At 36.3% G+C, this 25,878-nt stretch overlaps 1 protein-coding gene across 1 annotated transcript in view; it reads left to right on the top strand.

Moving 5' to 3' along the window:
- Positions 1 to 25,878, top strand: part of CEP162 (centrosomal protein 162) — an 81,223-nt gene that overhangs the window by 38,153 nt on the left and 17,192 nt on the right. Inside the window, exons 18-26 of the mRNA XM_019652473.1 lie at positions 1,450 to 1,549; positions 6,926 to 7,052; positions 8,269 to 8,432; positions 9,164 to 9,268; positions 11,924 to 12,139; positions 13,031 to 13,683; positions 16,247 to 16,388; positions 17,869 to 17,967; positions 23,406 to 23,540. Coding sequence (XP_019508018.1) covers positions 1,450 to 1,549; positions 6,926 to 7,052; positions 8,269 to 8,432; positions 9,164 to 9,268; positions 11,924 to 12,139; positions 13,031 to 13,683; positions 16,247 to 16,388; positions 17,869 to 17,967; positions 23,406 to 23,540 — 1,741 coding nt within the window. The remainder of the gene's footprint in view (positions 1 to 1,449; positions 1,550 to 6,925; positions 7,053 to 8,268; positions 8,433 to 9,163; positions 9,269 to 11,923; positions 12,140 to 13,030; positions 13,684 to 16,246; positions 16,389 to 17,868; positions 17,968 to 23,405; positions 23,541 to 25,878) is intronic.

Raw genomic sequence — 25,878 nt, 5'->3', positions numbered from 1 at the left:
CCCAACTTGAGGCATGAGGGGCCAGCCTTTTGTACGCCCAGGCCTGTCAGTGACTGGCTAAGGGGCACCCCAGGATGGGGGTGGTGTATGTCCTGTGTGGGAGGCAGCCTCGTGTAGCCCTAAGCCAATTTGTCAGTGGCTGAGGTGTGCCCCAGGAAGCAGTTGAGGGATGTCCTCTGGGCCAGGGGTCAGGAGTTGCTGTTCGGCTGAGGCCTTTCTCCAGGGGAGAACCTGTGAGTTGTTACTAACACTCACCATGGTGTACTGATAGAGCACCATCATTCCCTTAGGAATTGTATTTCAAGCTATAAGGTCTTTTGGGTATTACACATCCAACTTTAACATTAAGTGAAAAGGCTGAACCCACAAACATGGGCATGCTAGGGTGCTCTCTTCTTTTAGGAAGTGACTACCAGTTGTGCATCTTTTCACATAAATACCTAATTACTCAAGACTGCTATTACAAGAACCGTTTTTGTTATGAATGTCATGAATGCTATATTCCCATAGGTCTTCCATTTTTGTGTGTGTGTCGTTATTGTTGTTAGATAACCTAGGGTATAAGAGGTAGGGCTGCTGTTACAGGCTACTGATCTTTCATGGAAAGAGGAAAAAAGTATATCTTGTAGCAGACAAAGCTAGAAAGTACACAGGTTGGCAAGCAAGCGCACTTTTGCATAAATTAGAAAAAAAAATCACTCTCCTTTCTCCTGCTAAGTGTGACTCCAGGTTAAGGATAATGATCGCTACAGTTCTGGGGCATGCTAATATTTACTACTGCTTTCTTCCTAGATGCTTCAACAAAGTATTTCAAAATATCACATCTTATACTGCCTGGCTTTTAAAATAGAGATCTATTCTAGGATCCCAAACTGAAACTCTAAATGACTTCCACAATGAAATAAATGGTTTCTTTAGTACATTAGGTTTAGATGATCATATATGGATTCTTAATCTCTTTATATAATGTCTCTGGAAAAGCAGAAAAATTGATTGTAAGATACAAATAGTAGACTATGTTTGGTTTTGTTTGTTAGTTTCCATGTGTATGATTGGCAGCTTGTGTTTCTCAGAAAGGAACCTAGAAAGATATGACAAGGAATACATAGCACCACAGGAAAAATGTAGCATATCTCCCTGGGACATTGATTTTTTTTTTCTCTGAGAATTGGGGGAAAATATTTTTATAGTTACATTATTTAACTATATATTAAATAAACCATTATAATCTTAAGGTTTCACTTCCTTTAGATTAAATGTAAACATTTCCCTTAAAATATATTTCCCTTTAAGTGGTATTTTATTCTTTAGATTAAATAAACTTTTTATCTTCAGTGATTCACATAGTTCCAACATCCATTAGAGTTTTTAATTTTTAAAAATTGAATATTTTGTATTGAAAAGAGTATCTTTTAAAAACATATTTTTATTTTCAAAACAATCAATCAGAGAACAGATGCAGAGAAGTCGTTTCCTGTCTCAAGTAGCTGAAGAGCCTACCAGAAACCAAAATTTTACAGATCTGGTAGCAGAACTACGGATGGCACAGGTAAGTTGCTTAAGGATTTTAACTATTAGCGATAGTAAAGGTTATTATAAAAATTCCCATATGTGTAAAAAAATCTCTTTTTGTAATTTATGAATAAGTAAGATCTGTGTATAAATTTTATACCATTTAAAAATTAAGAAATACCAAAGAGTAGCATTTCACATACATCTGACTTTAAAATATAGGAAACAGTGTAACACTGGTTTTGTAATCCAACATCTCTTCAGGCATTTATCACATGGAGCCATATTGGAGGCATAACCTTATTCAGGGCATATATACCTTTTTTCAAACAAATTCGTCATTGAAAATGTACATCTAAAATAGGAAAATAATTTTAAGATATTGTTCACCTTAAAAAGTTAGTTGGCTTTTTACTTGTCTTCCTAAGTGGACTATGTATGCACTTCCAGGGGCCAGAGACTATATCTATAAATATTTGTATCTGACTTATCTAACACAAAGGTAAAATTCAATAACTGCTCCCTAATTTTTCTTTATTTTTATTGATTCTATTAGGAAGAATATGCCCTAGAATTTTCTAGAGCAATATTTATCAATGGGAGATTATTTGGAATTTTGGGCAGGTTAATTCTATTTTAAGCGGAACAAAAATCATGTATTGCATGATTTTTATCATCTCTGTCCCCAGGAACGATGTGCTCATAGCACTCACCAGCCATGGTAACAATTAAAACCACTACCACATTTCCACACATCCCCTGTGGGAGGACGGTTATTTTTCTCCCCTTGCCCTCCGATTAACAACCATAGCACTAAACTAAAAAGCTGTTTCAATCTATTTCAATGATTATGTAAATTAGAAAAATTCCAATTACATACCACTTTTTAATTAGAAATTTTTTATATAAAATTAGGTTACATAGAAATTTAAACTTAACCATAGTTTAATAAGTGATCTTTAACAGGTTTTTGTATTCTATAAAATGCAGCTTCAAATATGAATCCACTAGAGAACTTTCTGCACGTATGTACAGAATGATTAGATAGGTAGAGAGGTAGGCGGAAAGTTAAAAAGAAAGAATACATGATTGAATGCTCCTCCTTATCAGTGGGCCTCAAAATTAGCAAGTTATAAAAGAACCTAATAATATTGCCATAGTTTATGAAGGCTTAGAAAAACATGGTAAGGTTTCAAACATAGCATTAACTCCATTCAAAGGCAATTATTAGTGACCTTTTAAAAGTGCTGTTTGGAGCATATTTTTCTGACAAGTAGGAAACTAAAATTGCCACTAAAATCACTGGAAAATGCTGGAACTAAATACAATAAACATCTTGTAAATGCATAACCAAGCTCTCCAGAAAGTAAGGGAAATCTCTAGGGGTCAGACATGAACAGGGATAAAAACCTGGCAGGAAGCGTCTGCTCCTAGGCTGTCAATTCAGTAACCACAGGGCTTGCGCTTTAACAGCAAAGTGGAAACAGGGCATCCAGGAGGTCAAAGGGCCACATCCTTCCATGAAACAGTGGATTGGGGAAAAATCCACTCACCTTCATAAAGGGCTGAGCTATCAGAAAGCTTTTCTGTCCTAACTTAATCTCCAGATAAGGAGGGGGAAAAAGTCTCATCCGCTTGTGCCTGTGCTTTAATGGTGGTTCAATATAAATGTCATCCCTTCTGCTTTTATTTGTGTCTTAGTATTTGAATTGACATTACCCTCAAGGGTTGGTTATGCTCTAACTGAAAAACAAAAAACACAAACTGTGATACTTAGTCAATAATAACCTCTGTTTTTAGAAGAAACAAATACAAAACAACTCTTAGAGGTATACACCCTTAACTCAATTCACAAAGTATCCACACAGATAAAACCGTGCTGACATTATGCTCACAATGCCGTCACAAAACCCAGAGAAACAATCCACCATGAGCAGGCATGGGGCAGTTTAATAAACGGCATGATTAAAACCCCAATAGAATTACTGAATAGACTTAAAATAAATTGAGTTAAAATGATTGAATACACAAAATAAATGAGAATGTATGAGGAAAGAAGAAAACAGACTAGGCAAATTCAGAGAAAAACAAACAGCTCTGGAAATATATTTCTGGAAATTAAAAAATAAGTAGAAAAGTTAAATAGATGATCATACACAACTAAGGAAAAATTCGTAAACTAGATGTTAGATCTAAGGAACCTAAAGCGAGACAAAAATAGAGAAATGGAAAAATATCAGAAATATGAGATGCTATAATACATATTTAAATATTTTTGAAAGGTAATGGCTGAGAATATTCTAGAAATTAAAAGGGAGGTTTCTCAGATTCAGGAAACACAGTGAGTCCTTCTCAGGATAAATAAGTAAAAATGTACATCTAGCCCCATCATGGTGAAACTACCAAGGGCAGAGAAAACCTTAAGAGAAATTAAAAAAAAAAAATTTGTTGAAGATAAAATTAGTAAAAATTATTTAGGGATTTGTTTATTTGTGCAAATGCTGAAAGATGGAATGTAAATACATCTTTATTCACTTTGGTATTCAGGGTTTAAAGAAAATTTTTTTTTTTAAAGATTTTTATTGGGGAATTGGGGAATGGGAACAGTGCTGGGGAATTGGGGGAAGAGGAACAGACAAGTTGCTGTCCTTTTGTTCTTCAGTCTAGTTGTGGAGGACGTTGCTTCACTGGCCCAAGTTGGCACCATCATTGCGCTGTTCCCGGGCGAGGCAGATCAGTTGCCAGCTTCTGGACGGCCACTCACTGCGGCTGCTGGCCACTCATGCTGGCTGCTGGCTACACAGGGTAGCCCATGGCAACCCACTGCCACAGGCGCTGCAGCCTACGCTGTCGCTGGCGAGACACAGCAACCCAGCTCCAGGTTGAGCTGCTGTTAGCTGTGGAGGGCAGTGTCACTGGCCCTCATATGTGGGATCCGAACCGGGGCCCTCTGGCGTCCCAAGCCAGTTCTTAATCATCGCGCCACTCGGCAGGCCCTTAAATAATTTTTGAGCAGAAATTATTCATACTGGCTAAATCTACAATATAATAATATTCATATCAAGTATTCTTATGTACAGTCTAATTTGTACCATAAAAAGTAATACTAAGTGGTTTAGTCTTAACATGTGAGTTGGTTCTTTATAAACTACGGATAGACACGTACTAAAAGCAAAGTTCCTGAGCCCTTTCCTCTTAGTACCCCACCCCGGGCAACTTTGATTTGGTCAGCCTTTATCAAGCACCTGCCAGGTGCCGGCACTCATCCTGGCATTGGAAAAACAGTAAGTAAACAAGGCAGGCATGGCCCTTGCTCACTGGGAACATATATTCTAGCGGGGCAAGACTGACAATAAATAAACAAATGACATAATTACACATAGTGGTAACTTCTTTGAGGAAAATATAGAGGATAGTGGTGGACAGGGCAGGGCTCAGGCAGCATTCAGTCGTGTGGTCAAGGAGGCACACTCTGAGCAAGTGATGTCAGAGTTGAGAGCTAAAGAGAAGTAGCAGCTAACCATGGGGTGGGGGGTGTGTGGAAAAAGTCAATCCTTCCAGCCGGGGGAAAGCACAAGCCCTGAGTCAGGAATGGGGTTGCTGCCTTCCAGAAGCAGAAGCCTCTGAGGCAAAAGTGGGTGAGTGAGGACAAGAGTGGTAGGAGATAAAGTCGTAGGAGATAAGGCCAGAGAGTCAGGCAGAGACTCCCTCTGAATGTCTGCAGGTAACTTACAAGGGAGGGAAAGTATTTGCAGCCAAAATCCCTGTGCCCACAGGATTGACACGGGGCATTCTGGTTTTCTTAAAGGTGGGAAGTTTCCGTCCCTGGACAGATACAAGAATAAAGTGAATGTCCATTTAAGCAGTGATTGCACATTTGAGCTCAAGATATTTCAATTTCCTTTGAATTCTAAAATTCTGTAATTCTGTGAAGTACGCACTGTTAGAGAACATTTCTAAATTGATTGGACTAATTAAAAGGCATTTGCAAAAAGATACCTGAGCATTCAGAAACTTGAAGAAACTCAGTGCTCTCCTGAAAAGATATCTACAGAAGATGAAACAATAAAATGATGCAGTTAAATCTTTGATGCAGCTAGAAACCAAGATTATACAATAATTTAGGAATGGATTGTTTTATTAGACTGGATTTTAAATTTGTAAGGCAGCATAACAGAATTTGTAAGAATTATTATTTTGAAACTTAACTATACCAAGTGTACTGTCAGGAGTTCAAAGAGTTTTTTCAGCAGTTACAAATTCATTTCAATGTACAAGGACTTTTATTGAATATCAGTCATGTGCTTATTCTCAAAAGTATACAGGTAATAAGAAATCATTTTTGGTCCCCGTAGAGCTTTCAGCCTAATAAAGAGAAGAGGCATGTACACAAATCAATGTCATATGAAACAAAGTAACAAATGCTGTACTAGAGGTACAGTGAAAGTTTGTGGGAGCACAGAGGAGGATTTGATTTTATCAGGAATAGCCTCATTTGAACTAAGTTTTGAAGGATAAGTGTGATTTTGCCAAGCAGCAAAATGTGGACCATTTTGAGTAGGGTGAAATAGAGGGCATATTGAGAATTCATTCAACATGTTTTTGATGTGCCAAGCATTTTTAATGCATTTATGAAGGGTTAGCAAAATAAAGTCCTGCTTTCAAGTAAATATATAATATGTTAGGTGGTGATGAGTGTTGTGAGAAAAAAATAAAGCAACATACCTGGGAGCCAGGATGGGGGTTGCTGTTTCAGAAAGTGATTAAGGAACATCTTTCTGGGGCTTTATTTGAGCAGAAATCCTGATGAAGTGAAGGAACAAGCCACCTGGCTATCTGGGGACAAAGTGCTGTGGGCAGGGGAAATACTAAGTGCAAACACACTGGGGTAGGAGTGTGCTGGGCATGTTCAAAGAATAGCTAGGAGACCTCTGCGGCTGGAGTGGAGTGAGAGGCGGAGAATTTGTAGTAGATGCCATCAGAGGCACTGGCAAGGCTGGGTATGTGACACTGAAGGTCATGGTAAGGACTTTGGGTTGACCTTGAGAGGGATGGGAGCCCCCAGAAAGTTTCAAACAGCAGTGATATTAACTGACCCTTTAAAACAATTCCTCTGACTACGGTGAGAACAGACTATAGGTGGTGAGGGTGGGAGAGGCAGACTAGTTAGGAGGCTATGATAGTAATCCAGGAGAAGCTAGAAGAGTAGATATCCAGGCTGCTGAGTTACAACATTAGAACTGATTCTAGTAGGCAATGAGGCGCTATTAGCAATTTGGGGGAGTGATGAAATCAGAGCTAAAATTTAGGAAAAATAATTAGCAGCAGTATTTATAATGGATTGGGTGAAAGAAAGACTACCACAATTTATTGTGATTAGAAATAATTTTTTTAAATTTCTATCAATATTAAGAAAGAAAAGAACAATTTATTGGAAGATATTAAAAGACTGAAGCAAGACAAACAGGCCCTTGAAGTAGACTTGGAAAAAATGAAAAAAGAGAGAGATCAAGCCAAAGAACAGATTGCTTATGCCACAGGTAAAACACTGAGCTAAATTAGTTTATACTGATAACTGTTCTAATCTTGAATTTAAGTAATAACAGTTGGATAATCAAAATGCTGTTCTTTTATTGTATGTTGTAATTTTAGCAACATTGTTTTAAACAGCAGTTTTTAATAGATATGTGTATTTGATTAATTTTAGCAGGAATAATTGCAAAATCAAAGAAAATCAAGGATTATTTTGTATTTGTGGCATTTGATGTTAGCTATTTTTATGTCTGTCGTCCCAGCTAGACTCTTACCTTCCTGAGAGCATGGTCTGTCTTTTTATCCCTGGGTCTGAAATGTAACTCTCAAGTATTTGCCAAATGAACAAATAACACGGCACTCTGTAGAAAACACAAGGATAAATATGGCATTTCCCACCAGAGAAAACAAAGGAGAAAAATAGAAGAATCCAGAAAAATTTAATATAAAAAAAATTACAAATAAACATGAGACATGGTGCTAAGTAAGGGTTTCAGAGAGGAGTGGTGTTTGAGCCGGGGCCTGACAGATGGTGAGATTCAGAAGTGGAGGAATAGAGGGTGGCTGCCCAGGCGTGTTTCATGTGCGTGTTACTGAGTGCACCCATGATGGGAGCATAGGCCAGCAGAACACAGGGCATTCAAGGTAGATCAGAGTTCTCATTTCTCACAATAAAGATTGTTCCTCTGTAATATTACCATCTTCCATGTAAGATGTGTACAATACAAATCCACTCACCTGTTTGGAAGAAATTTACTTTTACTTTCCTCATCTGTAAAATAGATTAAGAATAGTAGTACTCATCATATAAGCTTGTTGTAGTTAAATAAAATTGTGCTGGTAAATACAGTTACCCACTCCACTCGCTAATGGTTGCTATTGTTACCTTTTATTATAATTCTAGGAATTCTTTATTATCTCTTGAATCCAATATTTATTTTTCCATGGAAACAAGTTTACTTTTTGTAATGAAAATCAATGGGAAAATAATTGGAAGTATCAAAACTCCTACATAGCCAGCTTTGCTACTGGATTATGAGCATCTGGATTATGAATACAATCTTTGTCTCCTTCCTAATAAATTAAACAGGACACAATATCAATTGTTTTTGCCTCCTAATTTTTTCATAATGCTTTTGTTAAATAGGCATTGTTTTTCATTTAAAATCTTTTAATTTATTTTGAAAAATTACAATTAAGTTACTGAGTTACTTTATCTTATAGGTGAAAAATTATATGAGATAAAAATTTTAGAAGAAACACATAAACAAGAAATCAGTCGTCTGCAAAAAAGATTACAATGGTATGCTGAAAATCAGGACCTTCTGGATAAAGATGCAGTTCGGCTTAAAGAAGCAAATGAAGAGATTGAGAAACTCAAACTTGAGGTAATAGATCATTTCAGAATGTATTTCTGTAGATGAACTCTGTTCTCTTCAAAGGTCATTTCTTCTTGTGTCATTGAATCAATACTCTAAACTCTATTAATTAAAATATCTGATTTGGGTTTTTGTTTGCTTTCAGATGTGTAGTTTATTTTAAATTAGACTGTGAATAAATCCAAGCTCCTTATCACGACCTGCGCAGTCCCCACGTCTTCTGAACCCTGCCTCCCTCTCCAGCCTCATCTGAACCACATTCCCACAAGTCACTCGCCTCCAGCCACACTTAACCCCTCTCTGATTCTGGAACATGCCAGGTTCACTCTGCTTGTTACTGTGGCCTTGGTTCTTTCCATGTCTCACTCCTTCTCATTCAAGTCTCAGCTCAAATTTCTACTCCCAAGACGGACCTTCCCTGACTTCTTTATCTTACATAGAAGCTAATCCTGCCCTCTCTGACTCTCTTCCCATGCCTTCACTCTTTCATTTTCTTTATAGCACATGTCACTATCTGAGGTTATTTACTTACTGATTTACTTATTAGCTTATAACTGTCTCCTTCCACTAGAGCATAAGCACTGAAAGCAGGGAGCTGGCTCGGCTTGTTTGCGCTCCGTATCCAGCACAGTGCCATACCTGGGAATTAGTAAATGAATGATCTACCATTATGCTTCCGTCCTGGTGTTTCTCTGGTAGGTTTTACATATACTTCTTAACATGTTTTTACTTATTGATAGGTTGAGAAACTGAAAACTGAATCTGGAAATACATCTATTCAGCAGAAGATACGTTTAAAAGATAGAGCAGCTGATGCCAAAAAAATTCAGGATCTAGAACGACAAGTATGTGTTCAGGGTAAATTTTTATTAAGATATATTATATACAGCATTTGTGTTTTCAGGAGTTCCTATAAGATATAGTCAACCTGGAGATTCTTGTTTTTATTCATTTATTTTAATATAGAACTGCCCCTACTTTAAATATACCTGATATTCTGTATTTAAAGTAATATAAATAAAAGGAGTACATACCACCATTTTATATAACCTATAGCTTATGCATAAAGAATTTTTAGACTAATGTGTCTCATTAGATGATAGACCTATAGATGAAAGGTTATTTTGCATCACAACTCTATTAGACATCTAGAAAGAAGGAAGCAGAATTTGAAACTGGGTATAGAATTAGGATTCCTTCTGATGAAAGATAAGTGAGAGAGGAGTATAGGAAAGGAGATCCTTGAGTAGGAAATACATTAGTAATGTTTAGGAAGTGTTGCAAAACACCCTGGAAACAGAACATTCAGCCTCCCAAAGAGATGGCCATAATTTCGATCTCTTATTATTTAGGTTTAGAGATATTCAATTCATAGTCAATGTGGCTGGGAGACCCTTTTAAAAAATCCTGTAGTGACACTTATTAGGATAAAATTGTTTTCCATTGAAGTTTCTTTGTGGGATGGAATATTAGCTTTTTCTTTGTTTTCAAACTTTCTATAATGTAGCATTTCAATTCATAACTAAATACTAAAACAAAAGAAGAATTTCCAGCCCTGTTCATAAGGGAGCGTGATTCTATAGTCAAGTCACAACACTTAAATGTACAGCCATTATTCCATCACAAACCCAAAACTGTGAGGTCATCACTGAATATTATCCCAGTTTTAGGAGAAGAAGGAAAACTAAACAAAAAGATAACTTTGTTACTTTTAGACAAAGTAACCCGTTTTTATATGAAAAGGTATTATTTGGTATTTTGACTCAGTGGTCAGGAAAAGGGACTACAAAGGTGACTTGAAGAGCTAGAAATATTCTGAAGTAACTGTAGTCCAGGATTGCTTGGCTTTTTTTCAATGCTTAAGATTTAGATTAGCCAACATAGAAGAAGCCATCCAGAATTGTGAGAGAAAAAAACACTGAGGGAACTACTTCTCTAACAGATTATTTTAAGAGAAATAATGTAGAACTGATGTGTGAGAATAATAATATTAAGTGTGCTTAATAGCAAAATTAAGATGTAAAGTGGTGATCAATATTGACCATAAATAAAACGCTTTATAAAAATAATCTCTACCAATAATTTTCCCCAAAAAATGTAATATAAATTTCAAGATATCAAAATTAGGTTGAAAATATTTCTTAAAATTTTAAATGAATGCATTGTAAATATGTTAAATCCACTTTTAAAAATTATCTGTGGTATATATGTATGTACCTCTATGTACATCTAATTCAAATAACTAGATTTTAAATACCCAGAGGAAGCAAAGCTTTGAAAATTTTGCAGATGAAATGAATTATTCATATTTGTATCTGGATATATCCCAGTTTATGGTACATATGTGAATGTGCAGTCTTTATGAATGGAAATGTATGCTATTAACTTTGCAAGTGAGGGACCCTTAAATACCCAATATGAACAGTGTTCAATAGAAACAGGATTTTGAGCACCAACAACCCATCTTGTCTTAGGAAAGGTAATTTCTGAGATCTGATCACTATCTACTGGGCACTCTGCTAAGCACTTTACCAAGATGAGGCATTTGATCCTCACTTAATTGTATTAACACCATGAAATTGGTATTGTTATCATCCCCATTTTACGGATGACAAAAAAGATTTTGATGAGGATTTTTATGACACAGGTCATAAAGCTGGTGCCACGGTCTTACTCCAAATATGTTCTAACCACTGCACTAGACTGCCTCTCAGGTACTGTTTTATTTGATTGAATGCTTAGAGGCTAGAAAACTGTTCAACAAAGGCACTTAATGTTTTAATTTATGTTTTTCAAAGATATCTTAACCATAATACCCTTAACAAAAGCAGCTATATACATATATGAATATATAATATCAAGATCTAATTTCTGTGGACCCTGGTACAGTTGTTTCTTACAGAAAGACTATGTAATGTTATTGTTTTACAGACTAAATGAAAGTTAGTCTTTGCCATCTAATCCTCTTTCCTAATTGAAAGAAGTCATTTTAAAATAGGTTAAACATCATTTGGAGGGTGACGTTTGGAAGGAGGTTGAGATAGGGCGGAGATTGTTGCAGGCAGGCAGGTGCTTAGGCAGCTGTGTTCGTTGCAATAAGTTTGCACATGCGTGTGCCTGTAAGTAATTTTTCAGTCAGTAAATAATACAAGCATTATCATTTGAGGGGGTCTGTGGAAAAAATGTAGGAGAAAGAGCTTTGTCCTCAGAAAGAATGGTTATTACTAGTGAAGTCATATCAAGATATATTTCAAATGAAAGTAAGAAGATTTCTGTAAATTAACTAGTACTTAGATATTATACTATATGGTTTTTAAAATATAATCTAAGCATATAAAATTTGAAATTAATTTGTACTTCTGTGCATTTGATTCAGTCTTAGATGTGATGTAAACATCTCTTTGAAATCTAGACAATTATAATATATAGCATAATCTATATGAAACTGCTTAGTTTTAACATATTTGTGACCTTACATATATATAAAAATATTTTAATAGGTTAAGGAAATGGAAGGAATTATAAAGAGAAGATATCCTAATTCTTTACCTGCTTTAATATTGGCTGCATCAGTAGCTGGTGGTGATACAGTGGATAGAAATACAGTGGAGTTTATGGAAAAAAGGATTAAAAAACTAGAAACTGATCTGGAGGGTAAAGATGAAGAAGCAAAGAAAAGCCTTCGTACCATGGAACAGCAATTTCAGAAAATGAAAGTAAGTGCCAGGTAGCCATGGAGATGGAGCTCAGAGATGGACTGTGGGGGCTGGGACTTCTTAGATCTCATTTTAACAAATAGCTCTAAACATACTTTCCCACAAAAAAGGCACGGTACAGCATCTCCGATATATATTCAGTATAAAATGTTTTTTTTAATTACCATGGTTGAAAATATTTTCACTGAAATGTACATGTTCATAGGCCCATTATCACAGCTATCATAGGATACTGAAACTGTTGCCATATTGCTCTCCTCACCAGGCTGTGAACTCTTTGAAGGCAAGAACTGAGTTTTTTTATCCCTGAGTCTGGCCCTGTGCCTGGCACTCAGTCATAGCTAAATAAATATTCATTGAATGAACAAACAGACACTACTGGTGTCTCTTTCCACAGAGTAAAATAAACTATTTAGGTTATTTCATTTATAATACTAAATCTACAGGATACAAATTTCAAGCTGACTTACTCCCTATGCGATTTCTAAACTGATGTTACAAAGCTGAAAATGTGCTATTTCTTAAAGACTTTAGTACCCCCAATTGCTTTCCCTGTTTTATCTTCAAAGAGTATAATTTGTCAGTTTGCATAGAGAAGGGTATACTATACTAGGTTTGATTGTGAGGCTTAAAAATAAGTTTTGGGGTGTACAAAAATGTGTAAATTAATGTTTATGAAGCAACATATCAATTATGAAATGATATAACATATATTGAGAATATATGATGTTCTGCCCGTCAAAGGCTAGGACTTCAATATACTGACACAGAGTTGGAGGCATCAGAGCCTGAATGAAGGAATGGGTAGGTCCTGGTGGAATGCAGGGCTTCGTTAACAGTGGTTAACTTCGTTAGCTGTGGTTTTGGCATTACATGGATTCTTTTCTTCAGATTCAGTATGAACAGAGACTAGAGGAGCAGGAGCAGCTACTTGCCCACAAATTGAAGGAAGCATCCCAGAGCCAACATGACAACTCCTCCAGGGTTAAGGCACTAGAGCAAGAACTTGATGACTCTAAGGAAGCCCATCAAATCACTGTAAGGAAACTTGAAGCTGAAATAGACACTCTTAAACATCAGAATGCTGAATTGGAACTCAAGAGGAATGATAAAGATGATAAAGATTTCCAGTCTATAGAATTCCAGGTGGAACAGGCTCATGCTAAAGCTAAACTGGTGAGGCTCAATGAGGAGCTGGCTGCGAAGGGGAGAGAAATACAGGACCTTTTGAAAACTGTGGAGAGGCTTCAGAAGGAGAGAAGGACGATGCTGTCCACTCAGAACTCTAAGGGTAGGGAGGAAATGCCTGCAAAAAGGGTGAAGAAAGATGCTTTGCATCCAGGTAAAGGAAATGCTAGTTCCTTCCCTGGAACCATGGATGGCAGGCTGTACCATCCACATACTTTTACCGATTCCCACATTTCAGAAGTTTTACAAGAAAACTACAGATTGAAAAACGAACTGGAGAGATTAAGTGTGGAGAGGAATGAGCTGAAGACGCAATCTGAAGTAGCTATGAACCAGTTCGAGAATTCCATAAAGAGGTAAAATGTGAATCTGTAAATATATGGGGACATAAAAAGATAAAAGTTTAGAAATGACAAGATGTAGTTCTTCTGAATAATTAGTTTGACCCGGAACTGAATCATACCCAGATTTTAAGAAATTGTATTAGATTGCTAAGCGTAGATCTGTTGCAGGATGCTCTACCTGTTGGAAGCCCAGGTTCTGATGAACCCGAGTCTCCATGTCAGCCCAAGCCATGGCCCTGGTTTGACCAGTCTCGTCTTAGTGCACGTATCCAAATGGTGTTAATAAGCTGACCCAGTGGGCCTTCTTGCAAATGAATATCATTACTTATGATGCCTTAGACAGATTGCTGTCAGCAAACAGCTATTATGAAACCTAGTTGACATTATAGGAGGAAAGGGTCCTTTCTTCCAAACTCTCTCTTTACATTAATCTTGTGATCACATCCATTCATGCCTTGAAGAACTTTTAAAGTCATTCTTTTCCTTCTCAGAATCTCCAAGTACTACCTGCTCTCTCTCCTCTAAGCCTTCTGACATGCTTTTCACCTGATCAAACTAGTTCTGGTTCTTTTTCTCTGTCTTTCTGTACCAGTTTTCCACAAGTAGCCTCTTCTTTGATTTCCACCTCACTTTCTCTTACATATATGGCTGTCATCCTCACTATTCTTTTAAACCTGGTCTCAGTGATGACCTTTCTCAGTACCATGGAGTTTTCTCCATCCTCATTTCCCTTCACATCGTTGACTAAACTGCCTTTCCTAAGGGACGTTTCCTCCCTTAATGTCCGTGACTTGGCAACTGAGTAGTAAACGTTTTTCTGTTCCTTTTAACTGACTCCTGACTCCTCTTCACTCTCCCTCCTCAAAAATCTGACTTTCTATGTCCAACTTGCCAGATTTCTTCACTGCCTTTTGCTCGTTCATGTTTCAAGTCCAACCACTTCCACAAAATATTTCCTAGAGCTTCCAAGAAATCTTCTGATTCTTCCTCCAACTTCTACATAACTTATGTACCAAGAAGGCACTAACCATAACACTGCCTTGTAGCTCCTTGAGAACTGATGTAAGACTACATTTCTTTTGCAATCCTCAAACAATAGGTTTGCTTGTGAGATTTAAAATATCTTGGGCTATACAAAAACATGTGTAAGTTAATGTTTATGCAGCAACATGTTAATTATGAAATTATATAACACTGAGAATATATAATGTTTTGCCTAATCAAAGGTTAGGACTTCAGTATATTTGACTAACTCAAGGAACACGGAGTTGGAAGCATCAGAATACATAGTGAGTGCCTGAATGAGGGAGTAGGTAGGACCTGGTAGAGCTTCTACTACAAGAATGAGCATAGGAAGCACCTAACAAATGCTTATTGATTGACTGGCAGCATGTTTCATTGCGTCATCATGGGAACCATATTGCTTCCAAATTGAAACTTTGTTTCTTTAGTCCCGAATGCAATAGATAGTAGCAGTGAAGCTATTTGGAATTCTTTCCTAAAAATAATTTGAAATTCAGGTTTTTCCTATAAATTTTTCTGTAAATATTTTTTTAGTATGTGAATTTGTTTCACTGGGTCTGAGAAGTTAGTAATCACCTTTCTAGTTCCAGATTTAGGCTGTTTTTTATTATGGTTCAGTTATATCATGGATGCTTTAGATTTTTATGACTTTTTTCAGTATTTCCATGAAGAAATACTCATAGTCAAATAAGCAGCTATCATATCTGTTTCTAGTTTGGGAATTGTATTAAGTATCAACAGTGATTTATTAAATATCTGCTTTGATTAAAATTTGTCATTTTTAAATATTCCAGTGAGAGGAAATACTTATCTATAAAAATGTATCAACTCTTTAGTCATAAAGTCATACAGGTTTTATCATTTACTAAACTGCCTCTGAATGCATAAATTTTGTTACAGAGACAAGTGAGTAGTCTGTCACACTTAACCATCCAAACTAATTAGGTTCAGTTACCCTGTTTCTTAAGAGTTACTGGAAAAATCCTTTTATTCTCATAACCTGCTGCTAGCCTGCAGTCATATGCATGGACCAAAAACTGGAGAATGTTGCCTGGAGACAAAGCATTGGAGATTCTAAAGGGAACGACTTTGATTATCCAAATAAGAATCTGGGCAAGAAGTCTGACTTTATCTTAAAAGATAAAATGACAGGCCTTTCACCTAAAATCCAAATAGAACAGTTAGAACCCTTGTTTCCCTCAGGAAGTGCCGGCCCAGACTAGGGGAAGAGTGGAAAGCCCTGCTCAGACTCTGAGGTTCAACCCAGCAGGGCTCAAACCCCAGCTCTGCAACTTAATGATCTGGTACCCTAGATACATCACTATTTCCTAAACTCAAGTTTGTCCTTATAAAATTCAGTAAATAATAGTGAGCTCATGGAGTGGTTACAGGCAATAATGTATAAATTACCTAGCTCAGTGTGGTAGATCGATATGGGACTCTCTCCCTTGCTTCTTTAATTTCCAGGCTTCTTACACTATTTTTGTGCTAACTCTGAATTCAAGGTTGAAGAACCACTTATATCTGTGGTTTTCTTTCTTTTGCTCAAAAGGATCAAGGAAGATACAGCAGCACACATCACATCTCTCAAGGAATCTCATCAGAGGGAAGTAGAGAAACTCCTTTGCCAAAACGCAGTAGAAAATTCTTCTTCCAAAGTAGCTGAACTGAATCGTAAAATAGCAACTCAAGAGGTGGATGATTTTAACAAGCTTTTTTTTACTTTATTGTTTTTTTTTTTTCAGTACTGCTAACAGAACATTGATTTGGAAATATTTTAACTTCACTTTTTTAAAAATTGGTGATAGAAATGGTAAATTATTGTTGACTTGATTTTGCTTTTATGTGAGCAGATGCAATTACCATATGTTTAACTATTTTACTTTAAGTTATACCTCGAAATAAGTGTTTTTACAGGTTTGTCCCTACATTTCTCAAATACATCTTCATCTAAATAGGTTGTAATGGATGGCTGAGAGGTATGTCTACTGTGATTGGGACCTTAGTACTTGAACTTGAATGTTGAATCATCTCTTTCTACCCCAAGTCCCAACTGCCAAGTAATTGTCCTAGTCATTCTTGCTTCATTACCTTTTATTCATTAAACAAATAATGATGCAGAGCCTATAGACAGTCAGGCCCTGGGGATAAAATGACAGAGAGATAGATACACACATCCCGAGCCATTATGAAGCATAATCTTTTAAGAATTATAACTGGGTATGCTGACAGCTCATCTGAATTCCCTTATTATTTAGGGTAGTAAGGGTGAAATGTGATGAGGTCTGTAATTTAATCTCAGATATCTCAGAAACAAAGAATTTTGACTGTTTTTAATACTTCAGTGAAAAAGATTTGTGCTTTTCAAAGTAACCATTGTACAGCCTTCCAGATAACTTCTCTAGCTTTCTTCCCCCATAGGCGTGGGGTGTCAGTGGGCAGTGTGAACATTATATCAAGTGATTATATAGAAGGAGCAGTCTAGGAGAGGTGGGAAAAGTAGTATCATTATGACATAGTGCCATAAATGTTACTTTCCCAGAATTCTAAATGTAATATTGCGAATTATGAGTTAAATGGAAGTCAGTGTAATCTGATCGTAAAAACAGTAAAGTATTACAGATAAGAGATGTGAATTTTTCCTAAGTTTTTGCAGTTTCTTCATGGAAGTATTTATATATTTCAGTTTCTTTGTCTAGAAATATAAGACTGACATTTCACAGATATTATTAGGCTTGTGTTATCTTAGTCAATAGTCTTTAATAAAAACTATTATTCTACTTAATGACAAGATGTAACAATAATATTGGCCACTTTGTTCAAAATGCTTTGACTTTATAGAGGTTTATTTTAAAAGGTATTTTTCAGGCCTTTAGAAGAAAAGTACTAGAGATAAAGAAGCCAAGTAGTTACATAGTCATTAATTTGTAATATGTATGATGCTTTATATTAAATGTTGAAAGAAACAAAACAATGAACTTATTCAATAAGTTTAATTCATTCGATGAACTTAATTCCTATGGGAATTTATGTTAGAACTTTGTAATTTTAAAATATTAGGATCCTTCTTATTTTTTAGTACAAATAAAAGTTATTAGTTGGCTTTCTTATATTTTTCAAATAATATTCAAGGAAGAGCTTTATTAACTTAGTACTTCTAACATAATTTCCTAGGTACTTATAAAACATTTCCAAAATCAAGTTAATGAACTGCAGGGTAAACAGGAATCTCTTGTTGTTTCTCAAGTTCGAGAAGAAATCCTACAGAAAGAGGTAAGAAATAACGAAAATATTGGGCTAAAATAAGCCTCTCTTAGCCATTTCAATCATATTCATATTTTTTCATAAACTTTTTAAGTTAAATATACAAGTAGACATGAAAATATATCACGTCAAGAAAATATTAATAACTTGTGTATGGAAAGTCTGCTTTCCCCACATGCTCAAATATTAATTAAGTTATTTATATGTTTGTATTTGTTGTTGATATTTTCTGGGCAATGGGGAAATAGGATTGTTTGGTTCTTTTGTTTGATTTTTTGTTCAGTAAATTGGGTGGTTAAAGGCATTTCTGCATTAAGTACTAAGACTATTTAATTTCTTTAAGAAATAGGTAAACCAATCTTGACATTAATGCTGGATCACCAATAATAATATTGTATGAAACAGATCTTTCTGGAAACCCACCATTTTTATTATCCTTTTGATTCTAGGTATCAAATCTTAGAGTAATCCTTTCCACACCAGGTATTTCAGTCCGTAGAAAGTCTTCCAAGCCCAGATAGTTTTACCAGTTGGGGTGTTGTTACCACAAGCAGTGTGCCTGGTACACAAACATCCATCTTTACTGAGAGAACAGAGCTAGAAATTTAATTGAATCCAAGTCAGCTTCTCATGCAGAAGGAGAATTATAATATATTAACCCTTTACCCATATCCACTTAGTACTTGCTAGTGTTTTTAAACTCTCTCAGCCTCAGGTTTTTTTAAAGCTATTAAATGGAATATGCTCCACTTCTTAGCATTCTTCATTTATTTTTTTAAGTACTCAGTGAACAGGAGTTTATCACTATTGACAGGCTTTTGGGATATAGTAATGAATAAAATACCTGAAGACCTTACACTCAAGGAGCTCGTATTCTAGTGGGTGGGACAGAAAAACAGTCAAATTATTCTCATTAGTGTTATTGATTTCTATCCCTGTTGAGCATGATGAACTCAATATTTAGTATATTCTTTTGCATATGAATATTAATATATATTAACATAGAAAAATTAGAAGGTATAAAACTGCCTCTGATCCCGCCACGTAGATGTCTATTATGGTGTATATCCTTCCAGGTTTTTTCTATTTGTACATATATAGAGATAATAGAAATAGTGTGAGTGTGTGTGCTTATGCATGCACACATGCAAAATACATGTTTATTTGTGTATATGTGAATGCATATACATGATTTTATTTTTAACCTAACAGTATGTATAAATGTCTTTCCATGTCAATGTGTATCTTTTTCATTTTTCATTTTATTAAGATTTAATTGACATACAGCACTGTAAAAATTTAAGTGTACAGCATAGTGATTTGACTTACATATATCATGAAATGATTACTATAGTAAGTTTAGTTAGCATCCATTATTTCATAGATACCAAAAAAACCCCAGTAAAAATAGTGCTGTTTTCCTTGTCGTGAGAGCTGTTAGAATTTACTCGCTTAACAACTTCATTTTCAACTATAGTCATCATGTTGTACATTACACCCTTAGTACTTACTGATCTTATAACTGGAAGTTTGTATCTTTTGACCCTCTGCATCCAATTTCCCCTCCCCCACCTCATCCCCAGTAGCCCCAGTCTGATCTCTCTTTCTGTGAGTGGGGAGGCAGGGTGCTGCTTGTTTTTTGTTTTTGGATTCTACATATAACATCATACAGTATTTATCTTGTCTGACTTATTTCACTGAGCATAATGCTCTCAAGATCCATCCATGTTGCCACAAATGCCAAGATTTTCTCCTTTTTTTTTGCTGAATATTATTCCATTAGTCTTGGTAGTGTCTTTTTCTGGCTGTTCTCAGGGTATTGCTGGCCTTGTAAAAGCCAGGCTTACTCGAGACTCAGGACTGGATGTTATACTCAGCAGTAGATGGGCCTATGAATTAGCTTCTCTGCGCTGGCAGGGCAGCAGGACAGGACTGAGGGCCTGCTCAGCTTGTTGGTTGGGCCTGAATCAGGCAAGGCTGTGCACTGAATCCTTTGGCCAGATGGGGCCATCTCTTTTACTCTGTAGGTAGGGAGACCCACAGGCTGTGCTCTCTGTTCAGTTGCCTCTCTAAGCTGTGCTCTGGTTAGGTTCCCTGGTCAGAGGGACTGAAAGCTGTTCTATTCAGCAGTGGGAGGGGCTGCAAATTAATTTTCCTGAGTAGGCACAGTGGGAGAACCAGGTCCACTGCTCCTAAGGCCTTTTGTGGTCTTGACTCGAGCCAGTCAGTACACCAAACTCCCTGGCCAAACAGGCTACTGGCCTTGCTCTGTAGGTTTTCAGTTCTGCCAGCCGGACTGTCTGCCCTATTGCTGGGCTACACAGGTTCCCAGGTGTTCCAGTCAGGCTTTCTGGTTGGGTGGGGCTGTGAGCTTCACTTAATGGTATGTCAGGCTAGAGTCAGCTCTCCTGCCTGAGCAGGTACAGACCAGGCTCCGGGGCTGGCACTTCTCTTGATTTGAGGATCTCCATCAGGCAGACTGGCACTCCACCAAGTTCCCTGGTCAGACTTGGTCTGCATAGGAGCAGAGCTGCTGCATGGGATTACTACTTGGGCTGGGCAGATAGGAACTCTTATCTGTCAAGCCTGAGTGCTGGTTGTTGCAGCCCCTTCCCGCTTCTTTGTCTTGATCAGATTCCTATTGTCAGCGCCCCACATAGTCCCCTACAGTCCCCGTGGGGCAAGACTGGAGTGGAGACTCCCAAGAAGTGACTCAGAGCTGGGGTAGCTGGGTGTCCACCCTAAGCTCTTTTGTTCCATTGGAGGAACCGTAAGCTCAGTCAGGGGAGTCTTTTAGGTGTGCTGCTGAGCCAGCCCGGGGGAGTGGTGGTGCAGTCAGCGTGTAGCTATTCTTCATAGCCTTCTAATGCCGTCTGTCTTGGTCTCTGTGGTTTGGTTCGGGGGTGCGAGTGCTTTAGCCTCACCTTTGTGTTCTAGGATTCTCTCAGTGGTTTCTTTTCCATGAATAGTTGTTAGTTGTTGTTCTCAGGAGGAGGAGCAAAGTCAGGAACCACCTTTCTCGCTATGTTGGTGACGTCACTCTTTCTGTGTCAGTATATATCTTTATTAGCACTTTTATTATACCATTTTATAATTAAGTAAAAATAACTTATTATTACTAAATGTTTAGTATGTACAAGGCACTGTAATATGTGCTCTATGTGGCTGTCATCATAACCCCAAAGGATAGGTACTATTCCCATTTTATAGATAAAGAAATTGATGCTAAGAAAAATGAAAATAACTTGCCTGAGGTTACCAAGCCCCTATCATTGGACACTCAGGTTGTTACTGGTTTTTTCTATGGTATTCAAGTAATGAGAAGCATTTTTGATCCTGTATCTTTGCTTAGGTATCCAGTTGTCTTAATAGGATAAATTCACTAAAATACAAGAATTTTTTAAAAAATAATTATTCAACTTTAATGATACTCTTAAAGGTGCTATGAAGTAAATACAAATGAAGGGAAGTTCCCTCTATTCTTTGTCTAGAACCAAATTTCTGAATTTATATAATTTATAAATGAATGTTTAGTCATTGAAAGGTGAATTCATTAATTAATTGATGAATAATTGTTAAACACCTACTGTGTTGTGCACAGCTCTAGGTGCTAGGAATAGTGAGTAGAACAAAATAGACAACTCCCTGCCCTCATGGAGCTTATATTTTATTTGGGGAATCAGACAATAAGTAAATGTAATGATTGATAAATAAAATTAACTAAGACAACATCTGTAAAGTACTTAAAATAGCACCTAGTACATGATAATGTCATGACTCACTACTACTTGTACTTTAAGACTGATTCAAACACCGATGTCTCCGGTTAAGAATCCTGTGGCTCAGCTCCCTTTCGAGTTAGGTTTCTCTCACTTATCACTCACTGTTTCTTGGGCATCCCTCCATCATAGCACATAATACTGTAATCCTAATTCACCTAGCTCCTTTATTCACTCAGAGTACCAGAAAAGGGTTACCTGTGGATCACAAGATAGTTATGCTGGTATGCTATGAAACTCAAAATAATTTTTCAGTCATTAAAAAGTTTACAGAAGTTGAAGTGATATTTGACCCTTACATGTATGACAGGGCCTCTGGCAACTTTTGAGTTCAGAATCATCTTTGTTTGTTTACAATTTTTAGTAATCATTGTTTTGATACAAGATTTTTATGTCCATCACCCATCACAACAGCATGTTCTGTAAGGATCTCCCTGGCCTTTCTGCAAATTATCCAATTAAAGTTTGCATATTTCTTTTGTCAAAGATGTTCCACATTTAAAATATTTAGATTTGCTTCTGACTTAAAAATACAGGCAAATTATCTAATTAAGGAAGAATGTGTGTGTGTGTGTGTGTGTGGGTATGTATGTGAATATATGTGTGTAGATTGTGTGTGTGTGTGTGTGTGTGTGTGTGTGTGTGTATGAATATATGTGTAGGTGTGTGTGTATACACATATATTTAGTATTCTCAGTGTTATTAGATACTGGTGTTTCCATGTAAAACATTATTAAATTTGTTAATTTTATCCATTTTCATTTGCTTTCAAATTATTTTGCCTTTTGATGTTAACAGTTTGCAAATTATCATAATTATATGGTATAAGGAAAATATAATTGTTTCATTAAGCCCAATGTAAAGATCCCTCACATCCCCTCCATTTAACTCCCTGGTGACATAAAAATATTACCATTTTCTCTGTAGGCTATGATATGAAAAAGGAGGTACTGCACTAGACTGTAACCTCAATGAAGACAAGGACTATGTCTTTCACCTTTGCAACCTCAGGACCTGTGACAGCAGCAAGCACAGAAAGAGTTCTTTACTTCATTGTGTCTACTTTATATGTATACATTTATGGAATGAATTATAAATTATTGGGTTGTCAAAAAGTCATGATGCATTTTTGCAACAAAAAACATAGAAAAAATACGTCATGACTTTTCCAACAGCCCAATATACTGTGATAAGAGCCAGAAGATTACAAATAGAATTATAGGGTGTTGACAAAAGAAAGACCCATATTTACTGAACTCTTTCTGTGTGTTGGGTGCTTTAAATGTATTATTGAATCCTAAAAGTAATCACCCTATTAAATACTTTGTAGCAAAGCTGAATACACCAAAGAAAAGTGCCTAGCCTAATTTTGAGGACCATAAACCAGCCTGGCATACATAGGAGGGTGAAGGTGATCCAATTATCTGAAACCCTTTGGAATGTGAGGTCAGTTCAGAGCTAAGATGAGCCTTAACTTCCTAGACCTAGGGAATGAAAGCTATTAATCTAAAAATTAAAGATATGTTTGTTAACAAGAGCCTCTTATATAGAGAAATTTTATATAAAGAAGATGTGGTAAACATTCTTACTTCTTAAGACTACCTGTTATAAAAATGAATTAATTCCTTGTTATCATAGTTTCTCATTTACTTTATACCTCAATTTTAGATTACAAAACTCTTAGAAGAATTGAGAGAGGCCAAAGAAAACCATACACCAGAGATGAAACATTTCATGGGCTTAGAAAAGAAAATTAAACAGATGGAAATGAGACATAAACAAAGAGAGCAGGAACTTCAACAGGTAAGATGGTAAATCACATTTACATATTTGTATTGTTCTTCACGGTCAAGTACCTTCAGATTGCTACAGTTTTGTCATCCCTAGTAAAACTTACTTCAAGTGTTTCCATTTTATTTGATTGATCTTATTAAAAATAAATATATAGCTTTTAATAGAAGAATAAGACTTTAAATCTCAAATACCTGAAGATTGACTTGCCTTACATCTGAAGAAACAGAGAAACAACTCGTATCATGCTCTTAATCATTGATAGGTACCTAAAAATGTCAAGGCATCTCAATAAATGTGTGTATGAAATAGATTTACATTAAAATGTGATCATTTAAATTATTATGTGCCTAGCACTAGTACCAATAATAGGATTACTATATTTAATTACAGATACATTAATAGAAATTTAAAATGGCAGACAGGCGTGATATGTTTTAGTCATTAGCCTTGGTGCTGATATTTAGCTTTGCCTGAACAGTGTATTAGTTGGCTTGGACTGGCACAACAAAATATTATAAACTTGGTGGCTTAAAAAAACAGAAATTAATTTTATCACAGTTCTGGAGACTAGTATTCCAAGATCAAGGTTCCAGCTGCCTCACTTTCTGGTGAGCGCTCTCTTCCTGGCTTGTAGATGGCCTTTCCTGGGTATGTGCACTGTGGGGTGGGGGAGGGGAAGAGCCACAGAGAGTTCTCTGATGACTCTTATAAGGACCGTGATCTTATCATAATCTAGTAATGTTTGGGGCTCCACCCTTGATACCTCATTTAACCTTAATTAGTTCCTTACTCCAAATACAGCTACACTGTGATCAGGGCTTCAATATCACATGAGGGCATGTAAGCATTCAGTCTAAAACAGTGTAAATTTATATATTCTTTAAAAACAAAAAATACCACAGACACACAAAGCTTTATGGTGGACTTCAGTTCCACAAAGTGACCGTAGCTCAATTTAATCATATCAAGATTGCAGCTTTTTATCATTATAGGAACTACAAAATGTGAAATGTAGCACAAAGAAATTAATGACATTTTTTTCATCCTTACTCATAGAGGTTTATTTGTGTACTTCTCTTAAAAACACACTGTTTACTGAGAAACCATCATCCATCGTAGAATTAAGGCATCACAATGTATCACTATTTCACCAGAGCCTACCTTTATGTGTCACTTTATAATGACAGTTTTAGAAAACGGTTGTAAGTTGTTGATAAATATGTTTAATATTCTCTTCCTTACTTGTTATAGGCACATATTGTATTATGCCTTATGACAAATTATAATTTGTAGTGCTGTTATAAATAAAAGGGATTAATAAGATATATATGTGTATAGACAGAGGGTGCCATTAAAATGTATACACATTTTGGGCCGGCCGAGTGGCGNTTATTGTTCTTCCTGTACACACACACACACACACACACACACACACACACACACACCCTGTCCATCTCTCTTTTCCCCTAGGATCTTCTAGAGGAATTGTCATCATCGTTGTCATCATAATGATGACAATGATGACACAGTCCTGTCAAGCACTCTGACAAAGAACAAATCATTGCAAAGCTGTCACAGAAATAGGCTTAAAGGGAAATAACTGCTATAGTGTTTGCGGAATCAACTAATACTTCACCGTTACTTTTTTAAAAATTTTATATCACTGTATTTAAGATTTGAATGTGAATTGTCTTTAACTACTAATAAAGATGCTACTTTAGGACAAAAATCTAAGAGGACTTCTAACTCCTAACAAACTGTCCATTAGCCTTTTAAACACATGATGCTTTAATAAAAATTAGTGCTGTGCTAAACAAACAGGATTCGTACAATATCACCAGATGTAACAAATATGGAAAGACTAAGGAAAGAAGACAAAAAGCTATTCATAAGCATCTTGAAGCTTAAATTGCTCACAGGAGAAACCATTACAAAGGTGAGTGTCACATGACATAATGCCTGAGTGTGATGAGAAAGCTGGTTTTCCTACTCATATATTTATGCTGCTAATTTGTTGGGTGCTAAAACAATTTCCTCATTGGATTTGTTCCTAATAAGTATGGAACTGTTTAGACTCTACAAATGCAGGCTAAACACATTCCCGTGCTGCCAGATCACTGGATTGAATTTCTCCCATAAGAACAATATGATTATACTCCATACAAAAATTTTCCCTGAGAATAATAGGCTTTTAAAGGGCAAAAGCATAATTGCAATCTCCTATCCCTCACTGGAGGGCTAGAGTAGGGCTGGAGAGGACCAGCAGAAAGGAAATCTACTAGGTCTGAATCGAGGTACCTATGCCATGGTAGCCAAAGATATTGATATGTTTAAAGATATGACATTC

Source organism: Hipposideros armiger, unplaced genomic scaffold (genome assembly GCF_001890085.2).
Source record: "Hipposideros armiger isolate ML-2016 unplaced genomic scaffold, ASM189008v1 scaffold_180, whole genome shotgun sequence".
In the NCBI taxonomy this organism is placed as follows: domain Eukaryota; kingdom Metazoa; phylum Chordata; class Mammalia; order Chiroptera; family Hipposideridae; genus Hipposideros; species Hipposideros armiger.
This window is presented reverse-complemented; position numbering and strand designations above follow the sequence as displayed.